The sequence below is a fragment of the Spea bombifrons genome, chromosome 5 (assembly GCF_027358695.1).
Source record: "Spea bombifrons isolate aSpeBom1 chromosome 5, aSpeBom1.2.pri, whole genome shotgun sequence".
Classification (NCBI taxonomy): domain Eukaryota; kingdom Metazoa; phylum Chordata; class Amphibia; order Anura; family Pelobatidae; genus Spea; species Spea bombifrons.
In genome coordinates, this window is record NC_071091.1 from 80,625,142 (window position 1) to 80,649,871 (window position 24,730).

The 24,730-nt window shown below is 42.3% G+C and overlaps 1 protein-coding gene across 2 annotated transcripts in view; it reads right to left on the bottom strand.

Moving 5' to 3' along the window:
* The window catches only part of KCTD1 (potassium channel tetramerization domain containing 1), a 40,212-nt gene extending 15,741 nt beyond the window's left edge, over positions 1-24,471 (bottom strand). The window contains exon 1 of one of the 2 annotated variants that reach the window (XM_053467401.1): positions 24,266-24,471. In XM_053467401.1, coding sequence (XP_053323376.1) covers positions 24,266-24,274 — 9 coding nt within the window. In that variant the 5' untranslated portion in view covers positions 24,275-24,471. Of the gene's footprint in view, positions 1-8,322; positions 10,154-24,265 lie in introns of those variants that run through there. The other variant, XM_053467402.1, reaches the window with a different exon arrangement.
* Positions 24,472-24,730: the final 259 nt, after the last annotated feature.

The window sequence follows — 24,730 nt, forward strand, 5'->3', positions numbered from 1 at the left end:
CATACATAGGAGTGTTTGTGGTGAGCCAAAATATCAACACATTTGGCAATTTTCCAGGAACTGGTGCTTGATGTGCCCTACAAAGTAATAACTAATTCATCAAAGCTACGCTCTTAGGGATTTTTCGCACTGGCCACAGGTCAGCTTTCAGACAGAAAAATCATCCAATTACTGTAGAAGCCTCCAACAGGGCTGGAATAGACAGCAGTAAAACACCAACGGATGGGTTTTACAAGAAGAGGTGAATAACACGACTAGGCTTTCTAAAGGTACAAAGTCACTAAAGAGGGTTGAAGTCTCAACTCGCTGACTCCACCAAGCATTATGTGAAATACTCTGCTACAAAAGGGCTGAGTTGGCCCTGTATATTGCATAGCACAATAAATAAGGAGAAATCTCACTGATTGAAATATGTATTAAAATGGGCCAGCCAAGCCCTTTTGCAGGAGTAGCTCTTCATAATGTATACTATTACATACCAAGGGCAGATCCAGAGCTTGACCTTGGAAGGGGCACTCCCACTAACACAAACGCCTATGACCCTGTTGTCAGTTCATCACATTGTCTGACCCTGCCTCCTCCTGGAAGTTAGGGAGATAAAGAGGTGCCAAAAGTTCCTCTTTATCCCTACTCCCAGAGCATGCCCCGTCTATCTCAAGGAGGGACCCCTTGCGGATCCGCCAATGTTACATACATTTCAGGTGGCCACGTACAAGTTGCAATACCTGAGATCTCTATTGATTTTACACCTTCCAGGGCTTGTCCGAGGAGACTGTATCTTCTCAAAAGGCCCATGTTAACCACTGATAGCAAAAGCAGTACAGTGGAGCAGCTGCCCAGGACAGCGCCTAAAAATGGGGACTGCTGAGAATTAGAATGTTGAAATCTTTAACTGTCCTGAAAATTCACACGTTAGCCCATTAACACTCCACAAACGTCTGTCCAGCCATAGAGACAGATAATAGGACACTGCAGAAATTACATTTAAAAACAACATAGATTAAAGGTAAATTATAGTTACCAATGAATTCCCTTATAGGCAGAAATTAAGTCCATACCTGTGATCAAGGGTATGTTTAAAAATATATAAAACAACTTTTACACGCTGCAGTTGCCTTGATCTTTTTTGCAGTCAGATTAAAATTAACTTCACGGCATGCTGAAATCTAGCTAGAAAAAAATAACAGACAAAATAGAGAGGTAGCCACCGAGTGAAAATGGTTCTGAATAGCTAACGGTATGCAGACAATTATATACGGATCAGTAGAATGGCGTATTATCCTCGTATTGCATTCTAGTGATAGGAACGACTCCTTTCATGCTAAATTAAGTAATAAAAGCGTAAGATTGGGTGAAGATCTTAGCTTTGAGTATATTTATTCTACTACCCAAGTGCAGCTCTAGGTACATTCCAAGCATACCTCACTGTGCAGAAATATACCTACAAACAATTCTAAAGTGTCTAAAGAATTATTTTTTTTAAGCAAAAATGCTTATGTACCTAGTTCATTCAAATCTTTATTGTGTTAAAGTGCTCCAAGAAGGACGGGAGTGTTTGGCATATAATATACTGTACACCAAAAAGCCGTTTACAAAAAGTTAGGAAAAACCAACAAGGGGGCGCATCAAACTTTAGCATCTGGGTTACACCACTGAGCATGTCGAAAATACACTATACTTGCACGCATGCCAGCGCCTTGTGTATTGTGGTTACAAGCGCCATGTTCCAAAATATCTTTTGCGGAAACAAAACACAGCATAATAGCATCTGCGCAGAACGGCGTACACAATGCATTGGAAATGATTTAAGGCAAGGGAAAACAGCCCTTCTGCGGACTATAGGAGCTTGTATAATGAATGATTCTGGTATAAAGTTCAAAAGTGTAACCAATGGAATGGTTCAATGACCCGGCACACTCCATTGGCCACAATGGGAATAAAATACCTTGGCACTATGACCTACTATAATGCTTCAAAAGCCAAGATGGATCATCCTAGAACAGGGCTCAACAAAATGAAGTGTAAGCTAGAGAAATCTGGGAGCAAGCTCAATAATTTCTAGGAGCCAGAGACCAATATAAAATGGCACACAAGGTTAGGGTCCAGGTGTGACATGTCCTGTTCTTTCCCTTGCAGAAAAATGTAAATATAATCTTTTTCTGCAAAAAATAAAAAACTAGGCTTTATTGGGTTATGCCAAGCCTTATGATCATGCATATGGCGCATGCACTGCTATATATTCATGTTTATGCATGTACAATGCTTCTCATCATTAAAATATAGGATAGGTGGAAAGACCATAAGCGAGACTTATTCCAAAGGAACCGCACATGGGAAGGAAGCACGGGGTGTGTGGTCTGAGTCAATAGATCTCAAATAATTATCTAAGGAAGCAGAACGGCTCCAAGACTTTTAAGACGAGCTATGTAAAACCACAATGGGAGAAGGTCTGCGGTAAATATGACTAATGGCGTGAATAACATCCTAGAACCTGTCCTAAAAGCTGTATGGTTAGTATAATCCATGCGTTACTCTGGTACAGGCAAGTTGTAACAGAAAACCTTGAACCATGCCTTGTACTGCAGAGGAACATACTGATGGCTTAGCCACAAGCTTTGCTATACCCTAAATTCCATGTGGGAAGTCTGGTTAAAGGGTTTAGTCCGGCATTTAGGAGAACGGAAAGTAAAAAAAATAAAATATGAAACAAAACATGAGGTTATACAAGCAAAATTTATATTTTATGCCTTTGTTGCCAACTTTTTGGGGAGAGAAAAATACAAATTGTGTGGAGCTGATATGACCTTTACACGTGAAATCAAAACGAATATGGAAATTGAAATCCCCAATTTCCCATTAGAGACTCAGTAACTATAGTAACCAATCCACGGATGATTAAAAATGCGCCACCGGCAGCTACACACACCTCCATTTTTCAATTCACAGAACTGCAGTAAAAAAAAGATATACCGTCTAATATTAGGCTAGTTTTACACCGAAGTCTGTATAGCAATTGTAGTCCTGCCAACGTATGCCCTGCTGGCTAGCTGCCCCGAGCAATGTCTAAGGAGGGAAGTCCCAAAAAACCATAAAAAAAAAAAAAAAAAATGGTGGATGTTTCCCTTTAAAGTTCTATGCATAACGACTCATGGACATTGTCCATTCCCATTCTACTGGTAAGAAGCACACTCCACATGTGCAAATGAAGAAGAGTCTTGATGGGTTGTGGGCAGCTGAAGATGATTCTGTAGATACATGCTGGCTCATATGACAATTCCCCAAAACTATAACATAGTTCTGTGCATATTTGGTTCATTACTTTGGGTCGGACAGGTTTACTTTCTTCTGAGCTGACATTCTGACTTCCACAGGCCTGGCAGGCATCTCCAGCAGTAATATATAAACCTCGAGTGACATCATTTTGGGACTGTGATGATTCTTTGAATTTAAAGTATCTATTAATCATCAACTTCCACGCAGTAAAATTTTGAACAAGCAAGAGGACCGTAGTCATACCTAGAGCTGGAAAATATATCTGGAGCGTTTCCCGTGTTGCAGCACTGCTGCCGCACCGACTGCCACTGAGCTGCCCAGAAGAGCAGGACAGACCAGTGACCCAGCGCTAGTAGAGCTCATATGGAGCAGAATCTAGATCAAATGAAGATAAGCCAAGGACAGGTGAATCGGGTGGGACAGTCACGCCACTAAATACTTAAATACTCAAACTCTGAAGTATGGGAATATACTTTCTTGAATTAAGTAAGGTCCCAGCAGAAGTGGTAAAGGGTAAAACAGTGAGGGAATTTAAATATGCATGGGTTAGGCATACGGCTTTTCTAAATCTAAGACCATACTGTCTCTTCTCTTTTGTAGCCCCACCAGTTTAATCTATGATGTGCTAAGATCATCATCAGCCCTCAAGGCGATTTGAAATGAATATCTTCTAACATAGCACACCAAGATACCAAACAGACATTTAAGTGTGCCTATAATCTTCTAAAAGTATCACTTTACTGGGACATCCACACCCTTATTTCACCCATATGGAAGCCGGTGTGTCCAGACAGCTTTAGGAAAGCACAAAAAAACCAAAATCAGATCTCAGGACAAGTTTGGCTTAAGGGGGCTCTATTTACCCTGCTGAATACCCCAAACCTTTTCCCGAAATAACAATACACTCATGTAAAATTTTTGTTGGACTGATTTTGCCGGGAACACTAAAAAATGTCATGTGACACAAAAACAGGCACTGATAGGTTATTGCCATAGAAACTTCAAATGCTTCTTAAAGAATTGTGTGTTTTGCGTGATTAAACTTTCAGAAAAATAAACCATCCTTGCTAAGGTTTATTTGGTAACATACTAGAGAATGCAGTTAATGTGGTCTCTAGGCGGCCACCCATAAAAAGCACATCTTCACAGTATCAGTTATGTCCTACATTTCGGTTGTGACTTGTGTTTTCAAACCACTAAATTCATTATACTTGAACCCTAACCCATATGCATTTGCCCCTTTCCCCACCTAAATGCCCTGCAGGAGACGTGTTGGATGTGCTTCAGGCAGGGGTCTGTTCAAGCAGCCAAACAATGGCAAGAACTGTCAGACACGGAGAACGAGGGCAGCTGGGGCAGCTGCTGCTCCTGTGTCAGATGCGCACTTTATTATTTTTTTTTGGAAGAATGCATATTAAAGTACTCACACTATAATATACTTTCTTCTACAGTGGGGGTGTCAGGGTCATTAAATTGTGCCTTTAAATCAGTAAAATAAGATGTATCAACTTACCTAAGTTCACTGTTGGTATACAAGGATTAGTAAAACGTGCATTGGTGCACAAATCTAATCAAACGGGCCCAAAACTGATCTCAAATTATCAATAGACTGAAAGTGCCATCATTGCGTGCACCCGTACTAAGGTTAAGCCACACATCATACTGCCAAAAAAGCAAGGTATGAAAAGGTACTTAAAGAGTTAAAAACAGCTGCACGTTAAGATTCCTAAACACTACGCATTTGTACAAAAGACGTTCAGATCAAATTAAGGAACCGCTGGCCGATGATTTGCTTTAGTTTCTTTAGACTTAAGAGGTGCCGGGGGGGATTATTGACGTCAGAAAAAGAGAGGAAGAGGAAAAAAAAAGAAACAAACAAGAAGGAGACAGTCACTGACCTCTGATGTCAAACGAGGTGAACAGCAAACCTCGGTGAACTGTCACATGTCTGCTCCTGCACCAATCAAATCACTCAATCGAGAAACGCAAAGCCTGTGATTAACCGAAGCCACCCACTCCATGGGAACATTTTGTGGGGGGAGCCTTTCAGACAGCGGGGGGTTTACCTGCCTTCTGTGTCTTACACTCTATGAATGGACTAGGAATGTATACACAGTGCATTTCTCCACCGCACGTCTCTTCTTCTTCTTCCATAAACACATGGAAAGAAGGGTTAACACACAATTAAGTTTTACTAGCGAAAGGACAGGGTGGATTGGGCAGAGTTTGTGACTAGCTGGGAGGTTTGCTGGTCCTCTGCCAGGAACATTAACATCACCAAACCAGTTATTAGATTATAATGCAGGTATAATCAGGACCGAGCATGTCCTCAACTCTTTGCTAACTATATCCCTGTTAAATACAGCAGAAGGCGGTGCGTCAGAGTAAGCAGACCGCGTATTTACTACCATATTAATTAACCTCAGATCATGTGTACCAGCGTGTATATCCAAGAAGAATACACAGCTCATGTGTCTAAGTACGGCGGTATCACAAATACACACCACACATCAGTACTGAGTACCTGAACTACCATTCCCATCGCCATTTAGAAACCGACATGCTGAGGGTGATGGGAGTTGTGGCTTAACAACACCTGGAAGCAACTCATCCCCTAGTCCTGAAACAACGTCCACACGCTGCAGCACCAACTTTCTATTTACTTTTTGATTTCATTCTTCCAGATGGATACAAACATAGGGGAAGGTTTAGCTATGTATTCCCATACTGGCCAAAAGAACATACTGCCTCATCGGGGAACTCCGAGGCTTAGAAACGTATGCGACTGTACATATTCTACAAATATATTAGCCGCTGAAAGATATTGCAAGCTAGACGTTAAACTCCATACATGACCGTAAAGACGCCAATGAAGCACCAAGAAGCGGGCACATGTTTGGAGCACGACGTATGCAGTCATTACAGCCCAGCGTCCCCTTTAAATTATTGCTTGGGTAACGCAAACCCCAGACTGCAGCTTCTCCTAAAAGCGCGTATATATGTTTTTCTTTCTCCAGGTAGCAAATGTATTAATGCACTTAAATTGCTTTAAACAAACTAGTAATACCTGCTGAACCCCAAATACAGGTGTCCATTTTGCAAATGCATGAGGGGGGTTCTGCACCCCCCCATATGCATTTGCCCATCCCCCACTTCTTGTGATATACCTACCTATATTACAGTACATGCAGAGTACCTTAATATGTATTCTCTCTCAGACAGGGTGTCAGGGACATTAGACTAACATGGTTGGCCAGCACTTAGTAGACATCACTTCCTCGCTCATTAACTTGTGCATTAAAAATGTTTAAGGAACCGTTGAGTGAAATATTTTTTTACATATTTTTGATACGACTGCTTTTGTTCAGAACGGATTGCTTGTGTACCAAATGCACACAGTGCCGGCCATATCATGAAGGTAATCTGGGTGGCTGCCTCCATACGGCTCTTTCCTAGTTCAACAATGAAGTGCGTGGAGAAGAGAGGCCCTGAAAGGTATAGTGCACTCTTGGCCAACAAAAGTAAACTTTAACCAAATCACTGAAGTCAATACAGACTGTTCTGCCGAATAATAAAAAATAATATGCCTAACTGCCCCTTTAAATCCAAGAACATATACATATATACATATATATATATATATATATATACATATACATACACACACACACATTATATATTATATATATATATATATACGCAGATACATATGTGTGTATATATAAATATTCATATATAAATGCCTGATTAGTGTGCAAGAAAATACATGTTACAGATATAAATAATAATAACAATAACATAATAATAGAGTGATGTGTTGTTATCCCATCAGAGCATCAGACCATGCATTGAGCTCTCATAAACACAAAGTCCCCTACGCAAGAGCCTGGCAACCACAGAAACACTTAATAATATGTAAGAGAGTTATTGGGTTTCCATGCAAACTTTGCTTATTATTAACCACTCACTCTTAAAACTGATTGACCCCCTTCCGGGAATCTCCCCCCAACGGCAGCAATCATCTAAGCCGAATACACCAGATAAAAGGAAAAAAACATAAAGCATAGGGCTGGAACCACGTTAGCATGTACTGAACTGGTGGCAAACATGTTCTGGTTTTGCATGATTTCGTTTTTTTGGACCTGTTTTTATAAGGGCTCTGATCACAAGTCGCTAGAATGGTATTAAACGTGGGGGGGCAGATGATATACTTTAGCAACCACATATAACAAAAAAAAGCTAACTTGACTGTTCTTTAGAACAGGTGGATGGTTCAACTTTAAAGGGGGACTACAGCAATTATGTGTACTTTAAACGTAGATGATAGTATGTACTAAAGGACACTCAACAAAGTACTAATAAGCATTCTCCATTGGGGCTGTATGGGACAGTATACTACCCCTTTAACCACACCAAGTACCTACAAGGAATACACACCTAACTTCAAGCAGGTGATCAGCGGTGAGTAACTCTTTCATACTGATACTAATTGAAGTGTTGCATAATCATATTAATTTGTATTCTATAAATTGATTGTTTCATCAAAAAAAGTTCTGTGTTTACAAAATGAACACACACAATCGCCTCCCAGATCAGGGCCGCCCCTACTCATCAGTGTAATAGAGGTTGTTGGGGGTGAAATAATGACCAGGCCACCATTTTTTAAGGGCCTGTCAGGTCAGCACTCCTCGCAAGCATTATTTCCGCTTGCCAGGCATGAGAAAGCAGAATGTGTTACTTTGCCCAGACGTACAACGGGTACATGATCAGACATGATAATCCGGCACCTTCATGTGTTCTAACCTAAAGCAAAGTGACAGACCTGTCCCCGTCATCAGCGGTGGCACACGATGAAGCCTCTCACCTGGTCATACACCAATATTTCAGCTATCATCACGCTGCTTTGGGATACACAAAGTTAATTAATCAGTTAATTATTTGACAGAACCCAGAACTATTAACAGCGACCGGTTACTGCGATAACTTGGAACACGTATACAAATGCAAACAGCAAGGCTGGAGCTCCTTTCGTCGAATTTGTTTTATTACCTGAACAGGGGGCACCACTTGAGGGGACGTAACTGCGGGTGAGGCTGCGAGCGCCTTGTGACCATTGGATTCTGGGCAAGATGGCTGAGGGTCGCTCTTGACCGAAACCACCAGCACACAGTCTGAAGGATCAGTAGGCCTGAGACATAGTCTTTTCGGAGACTGAGAAGTGATGTCCCCGGCCGAATACATGGACTGGGTCGAGTCATACAGAGGACGCTTGTGTGCCTCGTTCTTAGGTTCCTGCAGCCCACCTCTTGGCTTAGGGAGGATAAAAGTATTGCCAGGTGCAACCTGCCTGTGTCTGGACCCATTCATGTTGTCCAGGAAGAAAGGTGGTCCTAGCTTGGTACCGATGCCAGCGATGCTGTTTAGGGTGGCCACAGACACGGCGCCGATGCAATGATTAGTATATGTTTTGGACAGCTTGGCGGCCTTTGATAACATCTGCATGCGGGTACCCAACAAGTTCTTGCCAATGGCTTTATTTTCGTACCATGTAACATCAGACTCGCAGCAATGGTCCCGTGGCCTTTGAAAGAAGGCTTTGCAAAGCGGGTTGCGCTTGGCCAGGTACTTGACAAAACTGGCATACGGGCAGAACTCTGTGCCAGTCTCGTACATGCGCGGCAGGTTCTCCTCGTCGCTTTCCGCGGCGACACCCCCGCCGCCCGGACCACCGCGTTTCTTCCCCCAGGACGAGGAGCGTGACTTGTGGTAAGGTCCCAGCGCTTTGAAGTAGACGAACCTCCTACCATCCTCATCCATGGCCAGGCCAAAAGAGTCCTCTTCCAGCTCTCTCTGGTTCTCCCTCCCCCTGGTGCAGAAGTACATACAGGTCTCAAACCAGACCTTATTGAGGAGTCCGAAGGGGCTGCACACGCTGAACACGCACGATGTGTAGAGCTTCCTCAGGTCGGCTCTGGTGATGGCCTGCTTCTGCACCACCGGGCCGGCCCCCTGCTCCTCCAGCTTGCGTATAACCGCAGCCAGCGTTAAGTTCGCGCTGCGTAACTCCGGGTCCTTGGTGAGGTCCAGGGTGCGGCAGTAGGGGGGCTCGTTCAGGTAGCGGTTGAGGGACGAGCGGATGCTGATGAGGGATGACTTGCTGTACAGCTGGCCGCTCTTGGAGCGCGCCTCGGCATAGAAGGAGCGCAGCACCCGGCACAGCGCCTCCTTGTCCATGCTCTCGAAGTCCGGGCTCTGCGACTTCTCACTCAGGTACTCCCGGAAGATGCGCACCGCGTAGCGGGTGGCCAGGCGGGTATTCTCGCTGAGCCGGGCTCGCTCGGGCCGCTCGGAAGGGGACCCCAGGCAGCCTCCCCCGTCACCCGCCCCCCCTGCGCCCCCCAACTGCAGCAGCAAAGGCTCCATGTCCGTCGCCACCATCCCGGAGCGCAGGCCGGGCACCATGGTAGGGCGCTGGGCAGAGGGGTGGGGGAGCAGCGCGCTTGCACGCTCACCTAGGCGGGTGAAAGGAGACTCCAGCAGAGAGCCGTCCTCAGGGTCCCACTCCAGCTGCATCTCATCATCCTCCAGCTCGTCCTCCTCGTCCAGCAGCAGCAGCTCGTCCTCCTCCTCCTCTTCCCCGGTAATCTGGACCTCCTGAATCTCATCATCCTCATCCTCCTCTTCTTCTTCTTCCTCCCCGGCGCTGCCCGGCTGCAGGCGGTGCTGTGCCGCCCGGGGGTCAGGCTCTGCGGTGCCCGGGTTGCAGTCCCCGCTGACAGGCATCCTCGCCATATTGCCTTTCTATTCCACTCCGGCTGTTCTGTATACGAGACTGTGCCGCCTCGCCGCCGTGTCTCTGCCAGTCCCAGGGCCCGGGCGCATGCGCTATATTGGACCGCGACTGCCTGGGTGTAATGACCTTCACAGACCGGGGGGGAGGGGACGAGGAGGCGGCACAGGAGACACCGGCGAACAGCCAGTGCCCGGGGAGGCGGCGGGTACTGTGTGCGCAGCCAGGAGGCGAGCCGATTAGCCGGGGATGGAGAGGGATCAGGCTGTACTCGGTATGGGTGTGCGGAGGGAGGTAGTGTGTGCTCCACAGCACAACGCACACTAACAGGGCTCTAATCCCGCACTCACATCCATTAAAGAACTATGCCAGGCGATGGGAGGGGGCAGGGAAGTGAGTGCGTACTCATGCTGTGTACACACAGGCAGTCCTCGGGGTTACAACAGTCTGGAGCTGACTCCTGCCTATTCTACACTGCTGTCATCTCATCTAAGACTCCCAATTGGTGCCTTTGCTGTCAGTATGTTACAGTTGATATCCCTGCTTGAATGCAGGTGACTCAAGAATATCTTTACATAAAGTCAAGGTTCCCATGTACTAGAGCCATATGGTGAGTCACTACATAGAATCTTTACAATGGGCTTTTCAAGGGTTAATATTTCAAGAGTTTCAGAGAAAGTTCCCAGGTATGAGAATCAGGTAAGATCGGGGCATGTCGCTCAGGGTTACCTGGGATCATAGAGCCTGGCACCGAGTACACTAGCGAACATTTGGTGCCTCTATTGTTAGGCGGACGCGTATCACACCTGGCACGTTAGGAGTTATGTATTTACGGGCAAAGTTATAAAGTAACTAGCATGATTAGCACGGATCCTAATGAAACGGTAGAAAAGGTTACTTTATCCCAAAAGTATTGTTTTTAGACATATGGTAACAGCATCACTGGGCTATCGCCAGCCCTAACCAGCATACACTAACACCGCAGGGTCCATGGGGGGCCGTTACCTCTGATTATCTATATTATGCAAATTCAACCCTTGAGCATATCTAAGCGTACTTATTAAAAGCAGAATTTGTCAGTCCAATCAAGCATTTAGGACAACAACAAAAAAAAGATGTCAAAGTCACTGCAAGGTGCATACATGCAATCAAATGAAACACTAAAGAAAACATCTTCTCTAGACAACCTGGGGTAGATTTATCAAATTATATATATCATTATTAATATTAATACTATTATTAATACTATTCAGCTCGCATGCCATATTTGTCAAACGGTAGCATGCCCTGCTTGCCATCCTACTACCTCTGCCAATTGTATACACAGTTATACACATTTAACAAATAAATTGTTAAATATATGTGTGACACAATTATTGGCACCCTTTTAGTAAATACTTTGTTCACCCCAAAGGTTTTCTATGGGGTTCATGTTAGGGGACTGGGGTGGCCACAGTATGACTTTGATTTTATGGTCAATAAACCATTTTTGTGTTGATTTTAATGTATGTGTCGGATCACTGTCCAACCACGTTACTTTTTAAACTTCCTGGCAGAGGCAGTTAGGTGTTCATTTAATATCTGTTGATATTTGATAGAGTCCATGATGCCATGTATCCTAACACAATGTCCAGCCCCAAAACATTAAAGAGCCACCACCATATTTAACCATTAGCTTTGGTACTTTTCCATACGTGTGCTCCAAACTCACCTCTGGTGTTTATTGCCAAAAAGCTCTATTTTGGTTTCCTCTGACCATAGAACCCGATCCCATTTAAAGTTTTAACAGTGTCTGGCAAACTGAAAACGGTTGAGTTGTTTTTTAGATGAGTGCAGAGGCTTTTTACTTGATCCCTTCCAAACAACTGTTGGTGATGTAGGCGATGTCAGATTGTAGATTAAGACTTTCTGGCCCCAAGACACAAGTATCTTCTACAATTCTCCAGCTGTGATCCTTGGAGATGTTTTGGCCACTTGAACCATCCTCTTCACAGTGCGTTTGGATAATATGGACACCTGTCTTCTTCCAGGTTGATTCATAACATTTGCTGTTGACTGAAACTTTTTAAATTATTGCCCTGATGGTAAAAAAATGGGCATTTCCAATACTTTTGCTATGTTCTTATAGCCACTTACCATTTCGTGAAGCGCAACAGCCTTTTGCCGCACATCACAGCTCTATTCCTTGGTCTTGAATCACTAAGGGAATTTGCCCTATATGTTACCTAATATTTATACCGCTGTGAAACAGGAAGTCATGGTTGAACAATTTCCTGTTACCATACCTGGGAACTTCTGGGCTCCGGCTACCCGGAGCCTTCCCTGGCAGGACGCGGCCAGGAATGCACACAGGCGTCGCTGGGCGGTCCCGCTGACGATGACGGGAAATACCCCCATTTAAAGGAAAAATGGGCGGGAGAGGGGCGTGTCAAGAGCCTGCTCCTGCGACCCGGAGGATTGTGAAGGAGCAGCGCTCACCCGGCAATCTCTGGGTCAAACCCGGAGAGTTCCCAGGTATGCTGATGGGATTTCTAATCCATAAGAGATCAGATCATTTTAAACTATGCATTTATGTAAATGTATCTGGGTTTTTTCCCCAATATGGGTTTTTTTTCTGCATGCTGGCTGGCTGATCTCAGAATTGATCAGCTGACACCATGCTGCCACTTTAACTTTTTTCTACCATACATTGCTATGCTCCATGACCTAATACCCATCTAAAGGCAGCGATCTGAACATTTTTTACAGCTGAAGGAGAAGCTACTAATGTCAGGGTCACTTCCCTTCTCCGGGCAGGCGAGTTACAACTAGCATTTTAGGGCCTATATACAGAACACTCAAAGCTCCGTACCCATACTTCCTAAGCGTCCCAGTTTTATTCTTTATCCTGCTGTCCTGCCTGGGGGTGAAATCCCACGCTCCTGATTTCATTCTTTCATTTATGCAACATCAGTGAATGACTGCTGCACATGGACACTCCACCTCCCAAGCTCTGCCCCCCCCCAGCATCCCAAATCTCTGGGGGTAGAACTTGGGAGGTGTGTGTACCCTATGGTTATGGTTTTCAATCTGTAATATAGTAAAGCTTGGGGGTGTTTCTACACCGCCACCACTCTGCAAGCTATACAACTCCCTTGAAGAACAGACTGATTACAGTTATATCCATCATTGCTACAGAAACCTAGTGCTTGAAGTTTTTTTTGGCATTCCACAGTATTTCCAATGACGCATGCGCCGCCCACTCGTAAAGGTAGCCCCATAAGCTATATGCTCCTACACACACGCACTGGCCTCAATCCAATAAACTGGACTACATCTAGTCATAGTCAGAAAATACACAATGGTCGTTCTGTACCCCGTATGTATTTAGAAATTCAATGCCCCTGCCTCAGCCAAAACGCATGTAAGCAGGAAGCCACCGTATCACCTAATCATATCACAACGTGCGCAGTGAGAGCGGGAAAACCACTTAACCATCAACTAGAGGCTCATCAATGAGTAAAGAATGCTGATGTATTTTGGTCACTTTTTTCCCCAAATAATAATAAAAATAATAACTAGGCAACAGCGTGAGCAATGCCGGATAAACGATAGAGAAATCATCCAGAAAGTGTGTCCAGAAATCACATCAATTCTCGGCGCACGGTGTCAGTGAGGGAGGATGACTGCCACAGGTCACGGGACCTAATCGGTCCGACACTAAGGGAGCTACAGGCCGCAACAAACAAACAGGAGGGAAATGAAGGACGCAGTAAATACTGCGTTTAGGGAAGGCTCCGGGTAGCCGGAGTGAAGAAGTTCCCAGGTATGGCAATACCCCATTGACAGAGTGAACTCTTGTATATACCTAAAAGTAGATCTGTGACTTTCCCCGAAGCCTACATCTTATAATGTAATAAATATAATGTTGGTGGTTGATAAATGGAACAGCCTCCAAGCAGAAGTAATAGAGTCTAAAACAGTGATGCAATTTATACATGCATGGAATAGGTATAAAGCTATCTTGAATCTAAGATGAGACCAAGGACCGAGGTAAGCGACGCACATGCAGCTGGCCATCAACCAGGAGGATGAAATGTTCCATTCCTGCCTAATATATCCCAGCGACTGACAGGTGCCATGATAACAACATTATCAGTGTTATTAACTTCACCTGTCAGTGGTCGTAATGTTATGGCTGATCGGTGTTCATAACACAGAAAAACTAAAATAGTTATAAATTTTGTTATCCAGAGTGACGCAATAAGCCAAATTTCCATAATAAAAAAACCCCCTCATGTTAATAATTTTCATTAGTGCGCTTTACGTGACCAACTGCAAGTATATAGAAGTTTTTATAATACGCATTATGCCAGTGATTCACTACAGAGGCATGCCCCTACAAATATCTTGTTTTGTCACAGTGAGTTTTTCCTGGAGTTTGTGGCAAGTTGTGGAAAGTTGATACAATTTCAATCATTGACTTTCCATAATAAAGGGCCAACACAGGTGGTTTAGCTTGATTTAAGGGGACAGTTTAATGTAACCGGCACACTCATTAAAAAAAGAATGTATATAAAAGTACTACGTGGGTACCTTAATATGCATCTTCAAAATAAGTTAAAAAAAAACACACATCTCACCTAGAATTTGCAGCCCTATTGCCACTGATGGGCATTGAAATCAATGGAAGTGCTTGCTGCTCATGTGCACAGGGGTCTGGGGGGGGCAGGGGCAAAAATGCATTGGGGAATTTTGCAGAATTGCAAAAGCAATGCCACAAACTACCCTGCTATCATATGCGTTAAAATCATCTGTTGGCCTTGGAATGCTGGATGTAGCTATAACAACACAGCTTTTAACATAACTAAATTCTTTTATTTCAACGATATATGTGTCCAGCAATCACTGTGATTGTTTTAAAGATATTGTTTAAAAGCTCAGCTGGTGAAAGTTAAGATCTGTCAGAACCAGCATTATCTAATCAATTTTTGTCCTGAAGTTCTCCCCCAACCTTTACAAATGTTGCCTGAACCAATCAACAATAATGAGTACCTTACCCATAGGGAAGATATAACTTAATGTGGAAGAATAATCATCAGAGCCCTGAGAACAGAAAAGCAACATGGTTGCCTCAATGGTACACACTTTAGGTTTCTAATACATGCCAAAGCCTGGATCACGCACACTGGGCAAATGCCAGGCATCCGAGTCCTTCATTGGGCAGAGAGCCGTGTTTATCAGCTGGTGCCCTTAAATGCTAGGGTTGGTTTTCATCCGTAGTCCATTTCTGTTCATATATAGCTTGTTTTTTTATATAGCAAACATTTCTCCTTATTTGGTATGAATTTAAACAAAAACATGGTATCACAGAGCCCAGAGTAGACCAGGCAACCCAGTGCAGGAACATGACTCTGTTGAGCAAGAATTTATAAAGATATTCAGGGTGGGGCACGAAAATCTAATCCATGTTCCTGCGTACCTATAGGGAAGGTATGTGTTGTATATACTCAAGGGTATATTGGCAGCATATTAATATGTATGACTCAAAATGTACAAGTACTAATTGGGTTGTGTTTTATAATAAAGTGCAACGCTGATACAAGAGTCAGTTTCTCCTGTTGAGCAAAGTAACGCCCAAATGAACTTGAAAGGTTGGAGTTTAGTATGCAAAATGCCTAGTTATCCATTATTATCACAAAATACTCCATAATGCAATGGAGACTATCCAGAGCACAGAGAGACAGAGCAGATGAATTAGTTAAAGTCAATAACTATCTGGATCTTCCATTTAAACCTCAAAATCCCACTGTACTACTGAATGAATATATTGCCTTAAATATAAAGCTTTCAAGTCTTACTAGTTAATGTTCCCCTACGCTAAAACTTTAATTCTGTGATTCTGGTACCTTCCGTGCATCTGGATACTGTCTCTTCTATTCACAGCTGTATCGCCTCCAAGGCACTCACAGTGATGGGCCCTTGATAAATCTGTGCCTTTGGCTCCCCAATTAACGGATCTGATGTTGCTGTCATAAGATCTCCTTGGTGGTCACTCCTGCTTATATGAAGGGCCTGGCCATGGATCAGTCAGATTGCGACCTATGACAAGGTCCTTTATTCATGTTGAGGTGGTTCTTAGCAGGATACTAAGATTTCTCCTGGAAACTAGGCCTACATTGTTTGCAGCCATGTGCCTTGTTATGGTTACTACATCTTGACAGCAGAGGGTATTCTTTGAGGTGCCATGATGGCTCATATGGACAGCACACAAGCAGTGCTCAGTCACATATATGGTCTGTGTACATCTCACGTGTTACAATAAATATACAGTGTTCCCATTGTACAGGGCTGTGAAATATGATGGTGCTATGTGAAGCAATAACTAATAATAATAATATGCCAGAAAACACAATGGCTTTCTTAGGTTTGCCTAATTTGTTGGGCATTGACAGAAGTCTGAATACATAGTTTTTTTTACCAAATTGGTAAAAGCAGGAAAAGTCTTGGAAATGTGTTTATGGTATGTAGGGCGACATCATAGTTAAAACGTGTCACACCGCAAAAAGGGATTGTAGTTTATCGATACCTAGGGTTTCACATTACTTAACCCTAAATTCCTGATCTGCTATACAACAGAAATGGTCATATTTAGCATACAGAATTGTATGTTGTGGACGGTAAATTATTGTTTAATCTGCCTATTACAAAAAAGCAGGAATTAATAAAATCAGCAAATAAAAAAATAAAAAATTACATTGAGAGAAATCCAGTATACACAATTGTAGGTATCTTTCTTCAGAGGGTTTTACATCCTGATTCCTAACATCTAATGGGCTCCATCTCCACATGCTAAACACAGACATCCCCATTGGCTGATAAATGATCGGCCCAGTAATTGCACTTGTACTTCCAATTTTGATGGTAATTGTTATTGTATGTGTGTAAACTTTATTTCCCCTCTGGGTCAGTACCACTACATGCTTTCTAATATATCCGTGCTTTCCTGCAGGGTTCTGATCTGGCTCAAGAAACATGATCTGAAAGTAGAACAGTCCTATACAGTTACATTTTCTGCTAGAAAACAATACTGCCAAATATTTGAATCAATAAATGTGACAACATTGGTTATTAGAAGATGTTTTGTAAAGAAAGGTAGTTGATCAGCAATATTTCCAAATGTGGTTTACTAGTTTATAATTTCTTGTGGTTTGGAAAAAAACATCAAACAATTACTGCTTGTTATACAGTATATATTAAAATGAAAGGTAGTGCACTGGAGATGGGCGAGCTGGCCCTGTCACAGCATGAATCAAATCAAGACCCATGTACCAGTCCTGACTCACCAACCATATAAATGGAAGTACGGAGGTACATGATGACCAAAACGGTAAAAGGTTATGGATTAGACCGCTCTGTTTTTGAAGTGAGCCTAGCCAATCCATACTATCTGCCAGTTATTCCCTGTATGCACAGCCATTGCTACCATACAGGCAAACTAGGTAGCACACTAAGGTTTTCTTCCATGTTAGAAAGAAAATGCGTAAGTAGTGTTTTACTGTGACATAGTTCAGCTACAGCGCTGGAACACCTGAATGTACATCTATTTTTACACATTTTGCACATGCATAAGTAACACAATGGGACTACACACTCTATGAATTAAAGGAACAAAAAAAGGCTCTGGCGATGGAAGATATCCAGCCTACAGGCCTCTATACAACCCCTGTTTTCACATTTGGGATACCATTCAAATGCCAAGTGGGAAATTACATATCTTCTATCAAAAGACAGCATGGAGATGTTTATCTCCCAGAAATCACACATGTACTAAACGCGAGATTTTAATAGACAGAGAGAATTTTCTCTATATAACGTGAGATTTAACACACATTACATCCATATCTTAGCTCTAAAGCAGTGTACATCAGTTCTCGAAGCTTCAATAAATATCCCATGTAAAATATCATGTTACAATCAGTGGTGTTTTTTGGCTGGTACTAACCCTGACTGTCCCCTCATTACTTGCCTTTGGGGCCTCAATCCTTTTTTTTTTGCTATGCATCAAGGTGTGACGTTCTATCCCAGCGTTCTATTGTACAACATGGTATGGGACTTGTGCCAGCTATGCACAGGCTTACAAAGTGTAACTGAACTGCTTGCAAGGGAGAGCTTTGATCTCCTCCACAAGTGGGCCAGTCCGGTACTGCTCGAAGAATTTCTCTTGCCGCTGGTGTGTGCATGTTACGGTTTGTATGTGTGTATAGTGTATATTGTTAGCATGTGTGTCAGCGTGAGCATGCAAGTCAGCATATGGTGTTAGAGTGTGTGTGTATATGTTAGTGTATTTTATTAGCTTTAGTATTTGCTTCAGAATGTGTTAGCGTATGGTGTTAAAGTAAGTTTGAATGAGTTTGCAAGATGGTATGTGCGTGTGATTTAGTACAGGGGGGGTACTGAAGTACTGCACCTAGGTACCACTAACCCTAGGCTCAGCTAAGCTCTCAGCTCCCACTGACTACAATAGGAGTGTTATTGAGCATGTGCACTTAAGTAAGATCCTGCTTGCAGTAGACACAGCCAAGGGAAAATAAAAAAAGAGACAGAAGCCTCATTTTCTAACTTAAAATACTAAATCTATGTACTAATATGAATGCACTAAAATGCATTCAAGCTTGTGCAAAATGGACTACACCACTCCTGAGTTTAGATTGCTGAGCTTTAAACCAAACTATCTGTGCAATAGCTGGGGGAGGTGTTCCCATCTGTTACAGTGTTACATACACCTGATCCAGCTAAGGGGATGAAAAAAACAGTCCTTAGATCCTGTCATCTCTGAAGTTTTCATTCGATTGAATTAACCTCCAGAAACAGACTATCCATTTTTGTGTTGTTTTATTACCTTTGTGCTGTTGATGTTTTGCCAGTGCTAACACTACTTTACCTTTGTAGACATATGTCTCGTGTGGGGGTATCTTACATACAATAAATATTTACTTGCTTGTCTTAAGCTTGCCTTTATTCTCTCTTCTTCATAAAACAGCGATTACTTTTCATCAACACAAGTACAAACAGAGGTAGCTTGTTTACCCAGACTCAAAATTTCTCCCCTTAGGCCGAGTTCAGTTTGTCTAGCACGATGGCACTCTTAATGGTAGTGGTTTCAGATGCGGCCAGCAGTCACCTTCATCAGTTGCATTTCATTGTGACTAGGGTGTGGAAAAGGCCTTGGGTGGCAGGCTGCCCACAATGGATCTCTTCTCCTTTTGTACCGAGCTCTGCAATTTACACTATCATGCTGCTGTACAAGTCAAGAAATGGCAAAATATCCTGGCCCTTAGGGACATAAGCGACTGTGGTCTGTGCTGGTCAAGGAGCGCTGCGGGAGCCCTCCGTCAAGGAGCGCTGCGGGAGCCCTCCATCAAGTTAATAATCATTGAAGGCTCAGAAAAAAATTCATTGAATTGGGACTGGTGGGTACCTAGGGTAGCAACTACCATGAAAAGTGTTGTTTTACACATTCATATCTTTCATAACTAAATGCAACATAAGATAAATAAATCATTGTACTGCTGAATACCCAATAATTGTGTAAAATTGCATGCCATCCATACTTTTTACTGAGAGCACTAAATGACAGCAAGGGTTATTTGTTTAACATAGCACAGAGTACTTTTCATATTTTGTCTAAGTGGAACAGTACCTTTAATACAGGAAGCGTGTTTGGTGGAATCTTTGAATCGAGATGTTGAATTGATAAAAATCCAACACCAGCATTATCACAGAGAAGGCAGATTTGCCATGAACTCTATGTATAATAGGATAACACACTATACACAGGACGATTAAACATGAGATGACATTAAATATTCCTCCTGTAATATTAAAATCTGGACCTCCGACAGTCGATTAAAGAATTTTGATTTACAATACAGTTTGATTTTGTTTTACTTTTAAAACATACATTCATCAATCATGTGTAATACAAGGACACATAACATCAATCAAAATGTAGCAGTCAAAAAGTAGGATATAGTATTGCTGATAAATCCCATTTTCTAACCAGACATTCCAGAAAATGAATCTAAACAAAAGAATATATTCAAATGTTTTAAATGTAACAGGGCCCTCTAGAGCGAGAGAACATTCTGTCTTTTGCTGCAGGCACAATTAATACACCAAAGATACTGCAGTCAATTTGAGAAAGTGGCACTTTCATTTCAGCAAGTCTATTCCACGGTGATTTAAAAATTTTAAATCATGTATGTTAACATAAAAGCAGTTAATTAAATACGTTAATCACTGAAAATGGAAAACTGCAGAAAAATATGATTAACAAACAAAACTAAATTATAAATACGACAAGAATAAATCACAATCCAAAAACCGGTATAAATGTATCAAACTGGTATAAAGGCAACTTCACCTATTGTGAGTGGTGGGCTAGCCAGTTCACTGAGACGCATTTACCATCGCCTCATACTCTGCGTTCTCCATCCTCCAATGGAGCGGCGAGATAAGACGCCATGTCTTAAAAATGCTCAGTGCCTTTGAATGGAGTGTAATTGGGCTGGTTGGGTAGATCAGAGATCTGTAACCGGCCCACTGAGCAGCAACACACTAGGGGAAAGAGGGCAATCTGGCCAGGTTTTGCAGCGGGGTGCTGATGCCCCTGGACCTGCCACCCTAAGTCCAGGCCAAAATACGTCGCTCCTCACCCACCAGATTTTGAGTGTTCTTACTGGTGACCACATGCACCAAAATACTAAACAGGAGCAGCCGATGCAAACTTGGCTCACACTCTACCAGTCTGAGCTAATTGTTGGGTCCAAGCCTGCTTTTAAGGTTTATTTAATACATCAAGAGTTTGCATGAGAGTTGCAGTGTCAACTTACAAAATTCAATATGCCATATAAAAGGCTACTTCTGGTGGGATTCTCCTGCAAGAAGATCCACGCATAATACTTAGTTAAATCAATGACATTTCTTAAAGGACAGCAGAGCCCTTCTTCCAGAAAAAAGTTACTGTGGTTGATCTTTCTTAAAGCATAGAGCAATCAGGGAGTTGGAACTGCAACTCTCTTGGAAACTTGTGCTTCAGCACTACAGCTGATATGAACTAAAAATCCCATCATGCTTATCCAGCCAAATAGTAATTTAAAGTAGAAAACCAGGAGCGATTAAGTTGCTATGGTTAAGGCTGACTGAGCATCACCCAACTTATATTATGCAGCTGCAGGAGCACACTTTTCGTATTCATGCACGTGTCAGTAGTAGGTGTTTAACTGGGTTATTTTGGATGTATGGCTCATTAACAAACATTAAGTTCAACACAATGATCTATTAAACACAGATAACAGAATGTCAAGACCGTCATGCGCTCAATTCATTTTTGCTAGGGGTGTGTGAATGAGAGCGACTGCTGAGAAGGTAAAAAGCATTTTGTTCCTTTTTAATTTGCTAAAACAACCCAAGCATGCTTGGCACCCAGAGGGTATTGTCAAATAAAGTTGCATCTCTTACTCTGCAAAAGTACTTGATTGAAATCAGATACTGATTTCTTATGGGGATATGTGTGATAACCACTTGGTCTGTACCTGATACCCTTTGTTAAGGTTTCAATTCACATTCTACCCAATCGTCAAATTCTGGCTGCTATGGCAGGCTTGTCTATATGGTGGCATATGATCTGGATGTTACCTTAAAGGGCTCTTGCATGATGCTCACTTTACATATAAAAACAAGGGGAAAAAAAACATGTTTTGGATTATGATTTAAGATTTATTTGGGTTCAGCTACCACACAGCACTTTAGAATACAACCTGAGTTTACAAACAGATAAGAAGGACATCTTTATGCCACTCTTGTTATCCACAAAACAAAACTTAAGAGATCTCATAATGTCATCTCATTAATTCCACCATGCATTATGTAAGGGCCATCTTGGCACATCTTGCAAAACATACAATTGACCTTGCATCATGTTTGGCTGAATTAATGGATGGACCTCAGTGAATCTGGTGTTGGAAAGGTTGACATCAAGTTGGGTCCCATTTGATAAAGCTGTTGAGTGGACAAAGTCATCAAGTCAATGAACAACTTGGGTTTGGTAAATTGGTCACATCAAGTGAAAACAGCCATAATATACAAGTACTGTAGGCTGTCAACCTTGTGTTCAAGTACAGGTTCCTTGTGTGGATCCAGATATATATACACTATAAGTATTATATTCATAGACTATTAGAGTCGAATAATAACTTACTATTATTATACCCTAATAAAAACTTAATAAGACTTGGATAAGCAACATAAACCTTCTAGGTGATTTAAGACGAAATGGTCAGTTTCAATAATTTAGATCCTCAGTTGAGAAAAAAAGGGAAATAATGCACATTCATTTCAAAAATGAACATTAAAAAGATAAAGCAGGGAAGTGGCCCCCATCAGTTCAACAGTGTCATCTGATGCATAATATTTGCAGTATAGAATGATGGCGAGAGCCCTTTCTAGCACAGTTGTGGACCATTCTGGATTTTACACAATATCCATAAACTGCCATTTTCTCCTTCACCTCATTCCTTTTCATTGTATACCATTCAACTAAAATATACAATTCATGGCTTTGACTTATAAAACTATAAACTTAACCCATCGTATTAGAAGTGCTATTTTTTAATACGCAGTTTGCTATTCTCACTTTTACATCTTAATTTTAATAATTATTATTGAATTTTACTTTAGATTACTAAAAATACACCACTCATAAAAATAGCTAAATTAGTATTTATAAAGCAATCAATATCAATTTTACAACGAATGTATTCCCCATGAAGTTTTACAGACCAGGGTAAGTGACACCTAAACATGCAAATTTACAAGGTTTTACAATAGTACAGAGCTTTGCAAAGAGAGGAATTATAGTGCAAAGTGCTAAACAGGCAGCAGAAGCATGCACTTAGTTGCCATGGTGACAGCACCCCAGTCTCCCCCAACAAAAGTTGAGGGGAAATATGACACAGATTAGTAAAGATGTTGTAGACCTTCTTGTTATTAAAACACACAAATATAATGAAAATACTAGAAAAAAGCTATATGAATGGTGAAGAAACTGTAAACACAGCTATTTACTTCTAAACAACCCAAGCACTTATCTTAAAAGAAATGAGTGTTATGCAGTTAGTATGCATAGCTGATGTACATGTAATATCTTAATAAATCTAAAATTCACTTTTTTTTCTGCATCACTCCTGGGTTTCTACAACATGAATGGTTACACACATCTGCCAAAGCAGACAGGGCAAAGCAATCACTTTGATCAATCTCCCAGCAGACATGAACCCATCGCCCCCTACAGGCCAAGCGAAGCAACTGCAAGACCATTTTCCCTTTATGCTCGGTCCCTTTTTGGTGCGATCTGGTATGCGCAAAAACCCGAAATTTAATACAAAATGAAACACTATAGAGAAAATAAGCGATGATTATAAGTGTAATTCGGGAGTTCTACAATGAGGCTTGAAAATAATAAAGAAGAAAGCTACTCCTCCTATCAAATGACTGTAAAATGAGGCAAAACCCCTCGGGCAAAATCCGCAGCAGCACAATGGCGCCCTTCATAACAACGGGATCAGAGGCTTAAGGTGAAATGGGAGGGAAGGAATATAAAGGAAGCCAAACACAAGTAAAAAGAAAATATATATAAGTCATGCACGGGGTGTTTAGGGGTTCATTAGGCGCACTGGGAGAGGGGGAATACAGCGGGTCCGGAGCGAGCGGGTGAATGCACTGGGGTCACGTAGGCGACCCTCCAGCACCCTCTCTCTTGCCCCGGCGTTCAGTGCCAGCCAAGGCCATCCGTGTTCCCGAGCTGCGCTCCTGCTCGCGTTCCACCAATAGAACGTTGGTGCACAGCCTGCCGCCCCCTCCACCCCAAGGCTTGCTACATTGTAACCCACGAGCCAGGACACGGCACACATCGGACCGGCAGATCGGTGAAGCCGATACACCAGCCAGCTCCCCCGATCACCGCTACACACAACGCGCCTCGCAAACACACCGATCGCTGTCTTTTCCCCCGTGTGAGTGAATCAAGGAAGTGCTCAAGATAGAAACAGGGAGGAAAAAAAAAAAGATTTACCAGGAACCTGGCACATGCGTAAAAGCAAGTTGCGCCCTAAACTCCCCAGCCATACCATCCTTAGCAAATAATAGCAAAGCCGATCTTACCTGAAACATGGAAACACAAAAGTCTGTTTTCCAACTTCCCCCTTCTCTCCTGTTTTTTTCCCCCTTTTTCTCCTCTTTCTCTTCCTCTCGATTTCTTCTAGCGATCTGCTCTGCTCGCTACACCACAGAGAAATGCAATAGCTTGGCTAAGGTAGACAGAACAAAATACAGAGAATAGTTGCTTCAGGGCTTTGAAACCCCTCAAGGCAAGGATCAGGATACAATTAGCTCATGCCTCTACCTCCAGTCTAAATCAATCTCCAGAATAGAGAATAAAATGAAATTAAATTACTAGATCTGACTGTAGACCCTGCTATTCTGGCATAATAATCCATACATAGATGTATATTTTTTGTTGTTGTTAACATATAAGGGTGTTTTGTTTGTGATTTTTATTTTCCCTGTGTGTGAGTGGAGAAGGCAGCCTCTCTCCAGCCTCCAACTTGCTTATTACTCTCCCCTTGC